Source organism: Rhinichthys klamathensis, unplaced genomic scaffold (assembly GCF_029890125.1).
Source record: "Rhinichthys klamathensis goyatoka isolate OS25496 unplaced genomic scaffold, OSU_Roscu_1.1 h1tg000010l_1, whole genome shotgun sequence".
NCBI classification, from domain to species: Eukaryota; Metazoa; Chordata; class Actinopteri; order Cypriniformes; family Leuciscidae; genus Rhinichthys; species Rhinichthys klamathensis.
The window spans coordinates 971,772-987,500 of NW_026606563.1; the positions used below are offsets into that span (position 1 = coordinate 971,772).

At 47.7% G+C, this 15,729-nt stretch overlaps 2 protein-coding genes across 3 annotated transcripts in view; one reads left to right on the forward strand and one right to left on the reverse strand.

The window, feature by feature from the left end:
* Positions 1–375: 375 nt before the first annotated feature.
* Positions 376–4,291, reverse strand: lsm14b (LSM family member 14B). 2 transcript variants are annotated; one of them, XM_056261370.1, is made up of 9 exons: positions 4,006–4,291; positions 3,163–3,326; positions 2,959–3,094; positions 2,495–2,647; positions 1,513–1,590; positions 1,274–1,435; positions 1,028–1,169; positions 791–959; positions 376–441 (listed from the first exon to the last, which is right to left on the reverse strand). In XM_056261370.1, exons 1-8 carry the CDS (start codon positions 4,124–4,126, stop codon positions 797–799), a joined length of 1,119 nt encoding a protein of 372 aa, XP_056117345.1. In that variant the 5' UTR covers positions 4,127–4,291; the 3' UTR covers positions 376–441; positions 791–796. The 2 variants fall into 2 exon arrangements, with proteins under 2 accessions (XP_056117345.1, XP_056117334.1); XM_056261359.1 differs by having other exon boundaries at positions 1,513–1,599; positions 4,006–4,289.
* Positions 4,292–4,855: 564 nt separating this feature from the next.
* The window catches only part of mtg2 (mitochondrial ribosome-associated GTPase 2), a 17,472-nt gene continuing 6,598 nt past the window's right edge, over positions 4,856–15,729 (forward strand). The window contains exons 1-4 of the mRNA XM_056261385.1: positions 4,856–5,065; positions 6,377–6,524; positions 10,563–10,678; positions 15,671–15,729. The exon at positions 15,671–15,729 is cut by the window's right edge and continues 160 nt beyond it. Coding sequence (XP_056117360.1) covers positions 4,952–5,065; positions 6,377–6,524; positions 10,563–10,678; positions 15,671–15,729 — 437 coding nt within the window. The 5' untranslated portion in view covers positions 4,856–4,951. The remainder of the gene's footprint in view (positions 5,066–6,376; positions 6,525–10,562; positions 10,679–15,670) is intronic.

The following is a 15,729-nucleotide window of genomic DNA, read 5'->3' on the forward strand; positions in this document are numbered from 1 at the left end:
ATGTTTATTAACAAGTACATCAACAAGATCCCCTTACAATTTTACAAAAAAGAAAACCAATTATAATAAATAAGAATTATTGGGGATCACATACCATAGACTGAAGTTTATCTACTCCATTTAAATGCATATCTTTGTACAACCAAATAACTGGCCATACATACAAATAAAAGTGCTATCCCAAATCAAATGCAAAACAAATCCCAGATAGATTCAGGTGCATTTACATGGTTAAGTAGCAGGGTTCTTCACATACAAGAAACAAAGGAAAAAGGCCATTTTAATGTCAAATTAAAAGTAATCAATGCAGCCATTTTTTTTTTTACAAGCGGTGGTTGTTTGATGGAGAAAATTCAAGTAATATTAGCCACTGAAGATTTTGGCCACTGGAAATCAAACTCGTAGACAAGACCAAGTCACCCAGAGGAAGGCAAAACGCATCTGGAGGAAAGAGGTATGAATGAAGAGCAAGATTAATCCATAGAAGTAGCCATTCACTTACAATCTACATTAAACTGCGGGTGGAATTTGATTCATCCATAAAGAACAGAGTGGTTGGTGAAAAGGTAGAGTACGTCTCAGATAAACACGGGCACTTTCTTAATCTCAGAAACTATAGAAAGATAAAATGTGTGTTGATGTAAAGTAAATGGGGTCAATTGAGACTGACTTTTAAGCCTGTAAAGAGAGACAACCATCCTAATGTGTTCATAGGAACCAAAGAAACATCATTCTTACAGTGGCGTACTCGGTCAGATGGAGTTGAGCGAAGCGAGCAGGATTGACTCACTTTGGGTCACAGTCGTCCGCTGCCTACTCTCTGTGGAAGGGGACGCTGCACCGCCCCTCGGCCCCGACGCCCTCGGTAACTCCCCCGAAACCCACGGCCTCTCAGATACCGGCCCGGCACCCCAAAGGTCTCCACGTTCAGCTTCCTTTCCTCAGCCCATGTGGTGCGTCTGGGGGAGAAGAAACAAACTCACTGACAAGCAGCGCTCCTGCTAGACAGAAGTCGGACGGGTTATACCTCGACTTGAGCTCGGAGGAGATGTTGTCAAAGAAGCACTTTGCTTTATTGTAGAAGCACTTTGGCCCGAGCAGATCCTCTTTAACTGCGTTCTCAGGCTTTTCCCGCTCTTTATCACTTTCCTCCGGGGTCACTTTTGGCTCTGACAAAGCAAAGACACTTCTAACTAACAGGAATAAAGAATGGTGAATTCTGCAGGGTGGATTTAGAAAAAGAGACGTTCAAGGGCCTGTGCAGGGGAAATACCTTCAACACTGAGCTGGTCTTCAATCTCTTTCTCCACGTCATCTTTATTGAACTGAGCATTTGCCGTTTCAAAATCAAAGTCCGATTCAAACTGCAGGGTGCTGGGCTTTGTGTTCCCTACAAGGATTTGACCTCGACCGCGGTTCCTGGACCTTCGAGTTCCTACAAGAGACCTTATGTTCACAAGGTAGTCTACGTCAACAAACGGTGTCATTAAAGGAACAAACAAGTGTCTTCACCTGGTTTCCTCCTACTGGTTGGAGGCTTGTTCTCGTCATTAGCTTGACTCGGTCCCTTCAAGACGCCTTGCTGTGCAGCTGAATCACCTCAGAGGAAGGAAAACACATTTTTGAAAGTCACGCAAGCAGGTTTCCTAAAGAGCAGGTCAAGTCAACCATCCGTCGCAATACACACCTGCAGCCTCTGGAAATATGTCATGAAGTGGACCAGTGAAGTTCAGAGTTTGTTCAAAGTGTTCAAGTGGGCATGAAGACCACAAGCGTTTTAAGACTAGTTTACTCAAATGGACACTTAACCAGTGCGTGATTGTGGTGCTTCATTTGCAAACATTTTACAAAATGCATATAATCTGAATATAAACACTTAAAAACCAAATCATACGTAAAAGCCAGTTAAATTTAACTTGCACTGGAAAGTTTTCCCAAGGCGGGTCATGAAATCACGTGATGAATGAAGGGACACGCTTAGCCTCAAGTACTGCTCCACAACGCTTTTACAGATAGTCTGGGGTTAGTGTGTGTTAAGTGACTGCAAGTTTGGGTATCACTTCATTTTGCATTGCAGAAGCAAGAGGTTTTCTGTGAATGTGTGACTCCAGATTAATTAGCCGCTATAGGGAAATAACGAGAGCAGTGCAATAAACCGTAAAACTGTGCAAAATCCGTGCGTTTACTACATTTTAATGCATTACGGTAAAACATTAGTTTGCCATATCAAGCAGCATAACAGACTGTTGTAGAACTAAACCGCTGGAAGCGGATGAAACCAGAAGCCGAACGACCACAGTGCTCTCACGTCACAAATAAGGTGGACTGGGACCGGCCCTCAACACTAAAGCCAAGCTCTATTAACACTTCAGCACTGTTTGAGGCCAAGCATATCCCATCAGGAATCACATGCAAGATGTCACAACAATATATAAATATATAAATACCCAGCTGAGAGCTCCGGGTGTGTGTGACGTGTGTGTGAAGGACTCACTGCTGAAGGCTCTCTGCGCTCCTCGACCGCCCCTCTGTGCTCTGCCCGTCTCTCCTGCTCCGCTCAAACCCTTCAGTGGGGCTTTCTCTGCTGGCACAGTCTGAACCGCCTGCTCCACCATAGGACCCCTCCGCACCGGGACGCCATGCAAACCTGAGACACACACACACTAAACCGCCTGCTCCACCATAGGACCCCTCCGCACCGGGACACCATGCAAACCTGAGCCACACACACTCTGAACCGCCTGCTCCACCATAGGACCCCTCCGCACCAGGACCCCATGCAAACCTGAGCCCCACACACACACTCTGAACCGCCTGCTCCACCATAGGACCCCTCCGCACCAGGACACCACGCAAACCTGAGGCCGCTGCATACTGCTGGTTGAGGCACACACACACACTCACCGAGGCCCAGGGCCGCTGCATACTGCTGGTTGAGGCACACACACACACACTCACCGAGGCCCAGGGCCGCTGCGTACTGCTGGTTGAGGAGGGAGCTGGCCGCCAGCTGGCTGTAGGAGGGTAGCATGTTTCGGTAGGGACTGTATCCACCCTGCGACCCGTAGTGAGCGGACGACGTTCCGACTGACGACTAACGAGAGGAAACAATCAGCGCTGCGTCTGAACGAGCTGAGGACACGTGACTGGAGTTACACACACCTGAACGATAGCAGGGTCCTGAGGAAGACTGTGGTGGATCTTCAGAGGCTCACACACCGTGATGTCCTTGATGTCACTTCCCCTGAAGATGATGTACTCGAACACCTCGTCCCTCGGGGGCACGGGCCGGTCCGTCGGTCGCCCCTCGGTGCCGAAAGACCTCACTGACAAACACACACACTGCAGTGAGACGCTGCTGAAGCTAACGTGACCTGCAGGCCTGTCATGAGCTGTGTCTGAAACACTCATCCCTATATAGTGGACAGGGAGCAGTTTCAGACACAGCTAAATAAATAAAACCATGTGGTACAAAACAGTCACGAACACTGGAGCTCAAACCTAACCAGACGTCAACAGAAGCAGTTACAGGACTGGGCCTGCAGTGTTACCGACAGAGTTAGCAAACGATAAAGGAGGTTTTATTACGTTTGATCACTTGCTCAATTAGGTTTTAGCTCGACTGTTCAAAACAGACTGAAAGACTGCAGCGGTTCGAGTTAGTTAATGCAGTGTTTCCCAGCCCTGGTCCTGGAGGAGTAACACCAGTGCAGATTCTGGCTATCTCTTATCTGACCCGAGCTGATTCAGGTGTGAGCGATAATGACGTCTGTGAACATGTGACACGTTCTTATGGTTTAATAACTATTTATTTGATTTAATATTGAAGAGAATGGGCTCAAAATTAGTTTATGTTTTTAAAAGTATGACGACTACATGTTGGACACGTATTAATGAATTTCTTTGAAAATTGATGAACGTTTAGCACTTTGACAGGGGGATTCTGTTAGATGAGCGGTGTGTGTGTGTGTGTGTGTGTGTGTGTGTGTATATCTCCACACTCACCTTTCGCCAGGGCCACGGTCGAGTTATCAGTGTCGATAGTGTATAATATTCCCTCATAACGAATTTGCGCTTTAGAGATCAGACTGATCTTACTGCCGATGTAAGGAGTGCCGCTGCTCATGGTGTCAGAGATAAACACTCCAGCCGATGAAAGAAGACTCAAACACAGACTGAATCAAGCGAACACCTGCAGCATGACGAGCTGTTACTGTAGTTAGAGAGTAGATGCTGGTCAGTGTGATTTATAGAGAGTCTCTCCCCCCGCCCTCGGCTGTCCTGCTGACCTGCCGCACCTGCGCCGCATCTCACACACCGATCACTGATCACACGATCTCACACACCGATCACTGATCACACACCTGCAGAACAATACAGCGCTCTTCGTGGAGAAAAATAAGGGCTGTTTTTTATTTTTATATTACAAAACATCATGTAAAGCCAACTTTATGAGCTTTGAGAAATAAACAGATGTAGGCCTAATAAAAGAATTATAAATATTATTTGATAGTAATTTTTTATAAGTTTATAAATAAACATTACATAATTTTTATAAACTAAATAACGTTCTTTTAAACTATGACATACTTATCTAAAAATTATATATTTTGTACAACAGAAAATTGTATATTAATATAATTGTATCCACATCAACGCTTCACACTCCATTCCAGTAGGTGGCGGAAATGAACAACAGCTGACTTGCTGAAGAAGAAGAGGAAGAAGACTGTCATTTCAGTTCTTTTGCGGCTGTGATTAAGTATTATCAGAGAAAGTCCGTAGACGGGCTTTGGTATTATTAATAATGGTTTATGATTGTTTTATAGAAACCGTTAAGTAGTATTTAGGTTAGATCAAGCACTCATCGTACCTTCAGCTGTTTTTAGCCGCAAACATTCGCAGCGTAACACGTTTCAGATTGGAATAACCTCACCTCTGAAACCCTGGCATGTTGTTTGAGAACAACCTGAAGCTCGTGCGCATGTGCGGCAGGAGTGTGTGTGAAGCGCTGATCCAGCGAGCACACAAACACAAGACAGTCCCGCTGTCGGAGAAGAAGCTAGTGAGTGTGTGTGTGTGTGTGTGTTTAAGAGAGAGAGAGAGAGAGAGAGTGTGTGTGTGTGTGTGTGTGTGTGTGTGTGTGTGTGTGTGTGTGTAAGAGAGAGAGACGGAGTGTGTGTGTGTGTGTAAGAGAGAGAGACGGAGTGTGTGTGTGTAAGTAAGAGAGAGACTGAGTGTGTGTGTGTGTGTGTAAGAGAGAGAGACGGAGTGTATGTGTGTGAGAGAGAGAGAGAGAGAGAGAGAGAGAGAGAGAGAGAGACTTATTCTGTATGTGTGTTTGAGAGAGAGAGAGAGACTGACTGTGAGTGTGTGAGAGAGAGAGACTGACTGTGAGTGTGTGTGAGAGAGAGAGAGACTGACTGTGAGTGTGTGTGTGAGAGAGAGAGAGAGAGAGAGAGAGAGAGAGAGAGAGAGAGAGAGAGAGACAGAGAGAGACTGACTGTGAGTGTGTGAGAGAGAGAGACTGACTGTGAGTGTGTGTGAGAGAGAGAGAGACTGACTGTGAGTGTGTGTGTGAGAGAGAGAGAGAGAGAGAGAGAGAGAGAGAGAGAGAGAGAGAGAGACTGACTGTGTGTGTGAGAAAGAGAGAGAGGGAGAGAGAGAGATAGACTGTGTGTGTGTGTGTGGGTGAGAATGTGAGTGAGAGAGAACACACACATGCCTTATCCAAATACCCACACTTGCGGTCTTCGCACTTGACCACTGTCTACTTGCATGACGTATTTCCTCTATTTCTCCCAAGTGTTCACTTGCAAGTGTGTGTAGAACTTTTTATTACTCGATGGTACACACTTATTTTGTTTATTATATTGTTCAATACTTTGCATTTGAAAATAAACTTCTACATGTGTGTTCAGTAGTCGCCATGTAACTAACAGAAGACACAAATTTAAAATTGTGGTGCTTGTAATTAAGTGATAAAAACATTTGCAAATGTTGTACAAAATAGGCCTACACACACCAAACTCATCTTTGCACCCATAAAATGTGCAACACTTTGTTTTTACTATAAAATGATATGTATCTAATTAATTTAAATTACAGTGGAATGTTTTCCTCGACATCTCACGATTTCGGGGCACATGAGTTCCCGAGCACAATGCATGATGGGATACTCTCCGAAGCGGTGTGGGTAGTGTGGGTTTAGTGTGCATTAAGAGCACTGCACTTTGGCATTTTTAAGACATGGGACAGTCTTGCTCCCTTTCTTCCTGTCGCGTGCACACGCTCTCAAGTGGCCGCAAGTGTGGGTATATTGGACAAGGCAACACACACACACGCTACATCACGCATCTCCCCTGTTCCTCCTCAGAGCCGGTATTTCGTGGACCAGCGCAGGGTGAAGGTCGTGGCGGGACGCGGGGGTGACGGAGCCTCCAGCTTCCACAGTGAGCCCTGGAAAGAGTGGGGGGGTCCAGACGGGGGGGACGGAGGAGCCGGAGGAGACGTCATCATCAGAGGTACGCCACTTAGGGTGTATTCACACCAGGAAAGTCCGATAGTTCACTTGCTTTGGTCCGGACCAAATAATATATATTTTTTTTTTTGGTACGGTTTGCTTTCACACTGCTCTTTTTGCAAGTGAACCAAAATTTGTAAACAAAACCACACGTGTGCTAAGGTCGTCCATTCATTGGACAAGGATTCTCAAGTAGGGAAATCAGGAAGCGCAAAAAAGGCTTAACGTAAATTAACGCAGCATCATCCTTGTATTGTAACTATCGTTACATTATATATAGGCTACAACAGATCACTTTCCCATAACGCAACTCCGACTACGGAAGCCTGTTAACTCAAAGGCGCAGTGCTTTCTTGCAATTGGGTCGGTTCATGTTCACACCGTAAACGAACCGTACCAGAGTTCGTTTGGAACCGTACCGAGACCACCTCTTCAGCTGGGTCTCGGTTCGGTTGTTTGGTCCGCACCCGAGTTCGATTGCTGTATTCACACCTGCCCAAAAGGTCCGCACCAAGGGGGGAAACGAACTAGAGTTCGATTCAATCGAACCAAACAAGGCAGGTGTGAATACACCCTAAAACACTTTGTTTGCTGAACCCTTTGGTCTCAGGTGACGGGCCACTGTAACCTTCAGCCTTCCTTTTGATGGGTAGTAAATGCTGCTCCACCTGAACACCAGAGGGCGTCTCACACACACACACCAAATATGCCCCGCCGCAGAAGTAGACAACGCACGTCAATCCAGGAAATCCCTATCACTGTAGCTGAATAAACAGAAGACTGAATCGCTTTGATTGATTTATTAAATGTTGTCTTTTGTTGGACAAGAGGTTCATTAATGCTTCTCATGTTTGGAAAGATGTTTGACGCGTGTTGTGACTCAAACTCGCAGTGCTTTCCGATGGAGCAGAGTTTACTACTGATCACTGAGCCGTACGTCACGAGCTGCGCATAGAAAATAACCGTAGCCTTTGCGATTTCTAGGGCTGCCCTCGACTAAAGATTTTTGTAGGCAGTAGGCGACTAGTAGTCGTTCATTTAAGCCAATAGTCGAAGTGTTTATATTAACAAGCCATAAATCATAATGTGCCTTTAACTGCCTATAATACGTATAGCCTAATCATCGCACAAATTCAAACAGAAAGCTTGCCACAGCACACCATTAAACGTAATGATTATGAATGTGTTGTGGAAAAAACTGAAGGAAACTGTCTAAACAATTTAATAATTTATTGGTAATGTTTTCTGTGCATCGTTACTTAATCTCTGCAGCCGAAAACAGACTCGTCCTCTCCGCAGTAGTGGACACACAGGTTTCATACCGATGACATAATCAGAGAATATTTAATTTCCATTTGAATCTGTTCATTCAAGTGTAGACATTTCAAACTTTCTATATACACTCACCGGCCACTTTATTAGGTACCCCATGCTAGTAACGGGTTGGACCCCCTTTTGCCTTCAGAACTGCCTCAATTCTTCGTGGCATAGATTCAACAAGGTGCTGGAAGCATTCCTCAGGGAGTTTGGTCCATATTGACATGATGGCATCACACAGTTGCCGCAGATTTGTCGGCTGCACATCCATGATGCGAATCTCCCGTTCCACCACATCCCAAAGATGCTCTATTGGGTTGAGATCTGGTGACTGTGGAGGCCATTTTAGTACAGTGAACTCATTGTCATGTTCAAGAAACCAATTTGAAATGATTAGAGCTTTGTGACATGGTGGAAGTAGCCATCAGAGGATGGGTACATGGTGGCCATAAAGGGATGGACATGGTCAGAAACAATGCTCAGGTAGGCCGTGGCATTTAAACGATGCCCAATTGGCACTAAGGGGCCTAAAGTGTGCCAGGAAAACATCCCCCACACCATTACACCACCACCACCAGCCTGCACAGTGGTAACAAGGCATGATGGTTCCATGTTCTCATTCTGTTTACGCCAAATTCTGACTCTAACATCTGAATGTCTCAACAGAAATCGAGACTCATCAGACCAGGCAACATTTTTCCAGTCTTCAACTGTTCAATTTTGGTGAGCTCTTGCAAATTGTAGCCTCTTTTTCCTATTTGTAGTGGAGATGAGTGGTACCCGGTGGAGTCTTCTGCTGTTGTAGCCCATCCGCCTCAAGGTTGTGCGTGTTGTGGCTTCACAAATGCTTTGCTGCATACCTCGGTTGTAACGAGCGGTTATTTCAGTCACTGTTGCCCTTCTATCAGCTCGAACCAGTCTGGCCATTCTCCTCTGACCTCTGGCATCAACAAGGCATTTCCGCCCACAGAACTGCCGCTCACTGGATGTTTTTTCTTTTTCGGACCATTCTCTGTAAACCCTAGAGATGGTTGTGCGTGAAAATCCCAGTAGATTAGCAGTTTCTGAAATACTCAGACCAGCCCTTCTGGCACCAACAATCATGCCACGTTCAAAGTCACTCAAATCAACTTTCTTCCCCATACTGATGCTCGGTTTGAACTGCAGGAGATTGTCTTGACCATGTCTACATGCCTAAATGCACTGAGTTGCCGCCATGTGATTGGCTGCTTAGAAATTAAGTGTTAACGAGCAGTTGGACAGGTGTACCTAATAAAGTGGCCGGTGAGTGTGTATATATATATATATAATGTAGGGATGGGCGATATGGACTTAAAAATATATCACGATATTTTCTGCCATTTATTGCGATAACGATATCAATGACGATATAAATACAATACCATATTCACCACTGTTTTTGGCTACAAGTGATAGCTGCATGCAAAGTAAAATGTACCCTTCACCAAATAGGCTCCTATAAAATACCAATTACCATACATAAAATAATAATCAAAAAACAGTAAAACAGTAAACACCATCCCTTGCAGAAATGGAAAAGTTGCATACGTTTCTTCTGTAAAAGTGCAGATAATGTTTAAATAGTGCAACTATACTGAAAAACATCACACAGTAATAATTCAAATAATTTACAAGTTTGAAATATAAAAAATCTAACAACGAATAGTTATACTAATACTACTACGAATTCTGATACTAATAACAATATAAACCACACTAAGGATTGATGAGCTGCTGGGTTCATGAATATCATCACGTCTGCGTTTGCGCATTAGTTTCTGCTTGCTCAAAGCTGAATAATTCCAAATGAACTCCATTATTTTTACAGGAAAATACAACAAATAATATAATTTACATGTAGACGTCATGTACACTTCAATTCTGCGTGGTATGTAAGACTCTCTCTCTCTCATCGAGTGCGTGAGAAACACGGAGCGCTCTCAGCAGTGACAGCACGTCATGCGCCTCAGTGTTTACTGCGCGTCAAATACACTGTGTATTCATTGAGATGAACTGATATAGTGGGCTTTACGGATCACTTGACGGAGAGCGACACTCTCAAGCGCTCAGTCAGTGTTCGGCGAGATGGGCGGATGAAAATCTGTGTGTACCAGTTCCAGATTGTAGAGGTAGTTACTCGTTTAGCGATAAACTTCACCTCAGCTCCACGTCCGCCTTCCGCCATGCGCGTGAGCTGCGAATGCGTCCCGTCATAGGCTTTATCGTTATTATCGCGGGAAGACTAATTCTTATCGTGAGGAAAAATTTTAACGATATATCGCAAACGATAATATATCGCCCATCCCTAATATAATGTATATATATATATATATATATCATGTCTGTGAGGCAAGTATATGTTTCAAGTGATAAGCCATATTTGAGGTCGTTAAATGATAGACGAATGTTTGGATTTCCTGCCGTTAACGATCCGTCCGTTACAGCCTGCGTGATTTCGACACTTTTTAAAGTTTTTTTTTTTCTGCGACTAAACGACTAATAAAATGTTGGTCGACTAAGTCTTTCTTTAATTGTGATTAATTGTGCAGCCCTAGTCTTTCCTAATTAAATTTGGCACTGATTTACTCTAATCAATGTGTAGAAGAATCTCAGTGACAATCCCGAGAAATGGGGTGCGTCTGAACAAAACTTCTGAATGCCGTAGCAAAAGGTTTGAATACTCCTTCACTCTCATTCGCAGTGGACCGGCAGGTGAAGTCACTGTCCTCTGTGTCAACAGTGTACCGTGGGAAAGACGGAGTGGCAGGAAGCAGTAAAAACTGCTACGGACGCAATGGCAGACCCACCTACATCTCAGTGAGTTTCCCTCCCTAACACACGCACGGTTAACGAGCAGCTCTAGTCACGTGACTGTTCCCTGCAGGGGGTAACGAGCAGCTCTAGTCACGTGACTGTTCCCTGCAGGGGGTAACGAGCAGCTCTAGTCACGTGACTGTTCACCGCAGGGGTTAACGAGCAGCTCTAGTCACGTGACTCTGTTCACCGCAGGGGGTAACGAGCAGCTCTAGTCACGTGACTCTGTTCACCGCAGGGGGTAACGAGCAGCTCTAGTCACGTGACTCTGTTCACCGCAGGGGTTTACGAGCAGCTCTAGTCACGTGACTCTGTTCACCGCAGGGGTTAACGAGCAGCTCTAGTCACGTGACTCTGTTCACCGCAGGGGTTTACGAGCAGCTCTAGTCACGTGACTCTGTTCACCGCAGGGGGTAACGAGCAGCTCTAGTCACGTGACTCTGTTCACCGCAGGGGTTAACGAGCAGCTCTAGTCACGTGACTCTGTTCACCGCAGGGGTTAACGAGCAGCTCTAGTCACGTGACTCTGTTCACCGCAGGGGTTAACGAGCAGCTCTAGTCACGTGACTCTGTTCACCGCAGGGTTAACGAGCAGCTCTAGTCACGTGACTCTGTTCACCGCAGGGGTTAACGAGCAGCTCTAGTCACGTGACTGTTCACCGCAGGGGTTAACGAGCAGCTCTAGTCACGTGACTCTGTTCACCGCAGGGGGTAACGAGCAGCTCTAGTCACGTGACTCTGTTCACCGCAGGGGGTAACGAGCAGCTCTAGTCACGTGACTGTTCACCGCAGGGGTTAACGAGCAGCTCTAGTCACGTGACTCTGTTCACCGCAGGGGTTAACGAGCAGCTCTAGTCACGTGACTGTTCACCGCAGGGGTTAACGAGCAGCTCTAGTCACGTGACTCTGTTCCCCGCAGGGGTTAACGAGCAGCTCTAGTCATGTGACTCTGTTCACCGCAGGGGTTAACGAGCAGCTCTAGTCAAGTGACTGTTCACCGCAGGGGTTAACGAGCAGCTCTAGTCACGTGACTCTGTTCACCGCAGGGGTTAACGAGCAGCTCTAGTCACGTGACTGTTCACCGCAGGGGTTAACGAGCAGCTCTAGTCACGTGACTCTGTTCCCCGCAGGGGTTAACGAGCAGCTCTAGTCATGTGACTCTGTTCCCCGCAGGGGTTAACGAGCAGCTCTAGTCACGTGACTGTTCACCGCAGGGGTTAACGAGCAGCTCTAGTCACGTGACTCTGTTCACCGCAGGGGTTAACGAGCAGCTCTAGTCACGTGACTGTTCACCGCAGGGGTTAACGAGCAGCTCTAGTCACGTGACTCTGTTCCCCGCAGGGGTTAACGAGCAGCTCTAGTCACGTGACTGTTCACCGCAGGGGTTAACGAGCAGCTCTAGTCACGTGACTCTGTTCACCGCAGGGGTTAACGAGCAGCTCTAGTCACGTGACTCTGTTCACCGCAGGGGTTAACGAGCAGCTCTAGTCACGTGACTATGTTCCCCGCAGGGGTTAACGAGCAGCTCTAGTCACGTGACTCTGTTCACCGCAGGGGTTAACGAGCAGCTCTAGTCACGTGACTCTGTTCACCGCAGGGGTTAACGAGCAGCTCTAGTCACGTGACTCTGTTCACCGCAGGGGTTAACGAGCAGCTCTAGTCACGTGACTCTGTTCACCGCAGGGTTAACGAGCAGCTCTAGTCACGTGACTCTGTTCACCGCAGGGGTTAACGAGCAGCTCTAGTCACGTGACTCTGTTCCCCGCAGGGGTAACGAGCAGCTCTAGTCACGTGACTCTGTTCACCGCAGGGGTTAACGAGCAGCTCTAGTCACGTGACTCTGTTCACCGCAGGGGTAACGAGCAGCTCTAGTCACGTGACTCTGTTCACCGCAGGGGTTAACGAGCAGCTCTAGTCACGTGACTCTGTTCACCGCAGGGGTTAACGAGCAGCTCTAGTCACGTGACTGTGTTCACCGCAGGGGTTAACGAGCAGCTCTAGTCACGTGACTCTGTTCACCGCAGGGGTTAACGAGCAGCTCTAGTCACGTGACTATGTTCCCCGCAGGGTTGACGAGCAGCTCTAGTCACGTGACTCTGTTCACCGCAGGGGTTAACGAGCAGCTCTAGTCACGTGACTCTGTTCCCCGGAGGGTTGACGAGCAGCTCTAGTCACGTGACTGTTCACTGCAGGGTTAACGAGCAGCTCTAGTCATTTTGGTGTGTTCGACATCGGCTGCGGCTGGATGTAAGCGATAGGCGAGAGTAGCCGCGTGCAGGCGGGGAGGAGCTGCAAACGGAGACGTGAAGTCGGACACTTTCTGGTTCCTGTAGTGACCGCTCACTTGGTGTTTGTATACTTTAGCACAGCTGAAGTGAAATAAATGCAATATTTGCCAAATACACAGATGTTTCAGAGACATTTTCATTCAATACTTTATGTAGCTGCTACTGCTTCATACAGCGTTTGTTTGAACAAGAATAAAGTTTAACATAAGCCTACAGCTACTATCAATGAAGTGGAATCAACTTTTTTAATCAGTTTTATTTTGATAAACATAACACTATACATCGCGACTACATGAAAAGAGTGTTTACTGTTATAAAAAAAACTGATTTGTGAGCTTTAGTGGAACTAAAGGTGTGAGAATAAACACGAAACGCACGTGATCGTTGTCATGCGGTGAATCCGGCCAATCGTGGAACAGCTGTGTCGTCATCAGAGCTCGTGCAGCCCAGAGCAGCCGCTCTTCAAAAGCTGCGCTGGCTGAGTTCTCCGGCTACTCTCGATTCTCTCTCGCGGTACTTTGATGGCATACGTCACAGTCACGTGGCGTCGGCGCTGTATCAAGTCGGACAACATTTCTAACCGGCATGCACTGCTTCAAGTCTGCCGCCGATCGGTCTGCGCAGAGCTGCATGAAGTCGAACAAGCCTATTTGACTCTATTCACCGCAGGGGTTAACGAGCAGCTCTAGTCACGTGACTCTGTTCACCGCAGGGGTTAACGAGCAGCTCTAGTCACGTGACTGTTCACCGCAGGGGTTAACGAGCAGCTCTAGTCACGTGACTGTTCACCGCAGGGGTTAACGAGCAGCTCTAGTCACGTGACTCTGTTCACCGCAGGGGTTAACGAGCAGCTCTAGTCACGTGACTCTGTTCACTGCAGGGTTAACGAGCAGCTCTAGTCACGTGACTCTGTTCCCCGCAGGGGTAACGAGCAGCTCTAGTCATGTGACATTGTTCACTGCAGGGGTTAACGAGCAGCTCTAGTCACGTGACTCTGTTCCCCGCAGGGGTTAACGAGCAGCTCTAGTCACGTGACTATGTTCCCCGCAGGGGTTAACGAGCAGCTCTAGTCACGTGACTCTGTTCACCGCAGGGGTTAACGAGCAGCTCTAGTCACGTGACTCTGTTCACTGCAGGGTTAACGAGCAGCTCTAGTCACGTGACTCTGTTCACCGCAGGGGTTAACGAGCAGCTCTAGTCACGCGACTCTGTTCCTCGCAGGGGTTAACGAGCAGCTCCAGTCACGCGACTCTGTTCCCCGCAGGGGTTAACGAGCAGCTCTAGTCACGTGACTATGTTACCCGCAGGGGTTAACTAGCAGCTCTAGTCACGTGACTCTGTTCACCGCAGGGGTTAACGAGCAGCTCTAGTCAAGTGACTCTGTTCACCGCAGGGGTTAACGAGCAGCTCCAGTCACGCGACTCTGTTCCCCGCAGGGGTTAACGAGCAGCTCTAGTCACGTGACTATGTTACCCGCAGGGGTTAACTAGCAGCTCTAGTCACGTGACTCTGTTCACCGCAGGGGTTAACGAGCAGCTCTAGTCACGTGACTGTTCACCGCAGGGGTTAACGAGCAGCTCTAGTCACGTGACTATGTTCCCCGCAAGGGTTAACGAGCAGCTCTAGTCACGTGACTCTGTTCACCGCAGGGGTTAACGAGCTGCTCTAGTCACGTGACTATGTTACCCGCAGGGGTTAACGAGCAGCTCTAGTCACGTGACTCTGTTCACCGCAGGGGTTAACGAGCAGCTCTAGTCACGTGACTATGTTCCCCGCAGGGTTAACGAGCAGCTCTAATCACGTGACTCTGTTCACCGCAGGGTTAACGAGCAGCTCTAGTCACGTGACACTGTTCCCCGCAGGGTTAACGAGCAGCTCTAGTCACGTGACTGTTCACCGCAGGGTTAACGAGCAGCTCTAGTCACGTGACTCTGTTCACCGCAGGGGTTAACGAGCAGCTCTAGTCACGTGACTGTTCACCGCAGGGTTAACGAGCAGCTCTAGTCACGTGACTGTTACCCGCAGGGGTTAACGAGCAGCTCTAGTCACGTGACTATGTTACCCGCAGGGGTTAACGAGCAGCTCTAGTCACGTAACTCTGTTCACCGCAGGGGTTAACGAGCAGCTCTAGTCACGTGACTCTGTTACCCGCAGGGGTTAACGAGCAGCTCTAGTCACGTGACTCTGTTCACCGCAGGGGTTAACGAGCAGCTCTAGTCATGTGACTCTGTTCACCGCAGGGGTTAACGAGCAGCTCTAGTCACGTGACTCTGTTCACCGCAGGGGTTAACGAGCAGCTCTAGTCACGTGACTGTTCACCGCAGGGGTTAACGAGCAGCTCTAGTCACGTGACTCTGTTCCCCGCAGGGGTTAACGAGCAGCTCTAGTCACGTGACTATGTTACCCGCAGGGGTTAACGAGCTGCTCTAGTCACGTGACTATGTTACCCGCAGGGGTTAACGAGCAGCTCTAGTCACGTGACTGTTCACCGCAGGGGTTAACGAGCAGCTCTAGTCACGTGACTCTGTTCACTGCAGGGTTAACGAGCAGCTCTAGTCACGTGACTCTGTTCACCGCAGGGTTAACGAGCAGGTCTAGTCACGTGACTCTGTTCCCCGCATGGGTTAACGAGCAGGTCTAGTCACGTGACTCTGTTCCCCGCATGGGTTAAGGAGCAGCTCTAGACACGTGACTCTGTTGCCCGCAGGTTCCTCTGGGTACGGCTGTGAAGGAAGCGGGCGAGACGCTGGCAGACCTCTCTCTCCA

Bases quoted from the DNA above. Each gene is read 5' to 3' on its own strand.
- lsm14b (XM_056261359.1), bottom strand. From the start codon at position 4,126: ATGAGCAGCGGCACTCCTTACATCGGCAGTAAGATCAGTCTGATCTCT. The intron at 2,648-2,958 runs GTGAGTGTGTGT...TGTGTGTCTCAG, and splicing joins CGCAGCGGCCCTGGGCCTCG to GTTTGCATGGCGTCCCGGTG. The intron at 1,170-1,273 runs GTATTTCCCCTG...TTGCTTTGTCAG, and splicing joins AGACCAGCTCAGTGTTGAAG to AGCCAAAAGTGACCCCGGAG.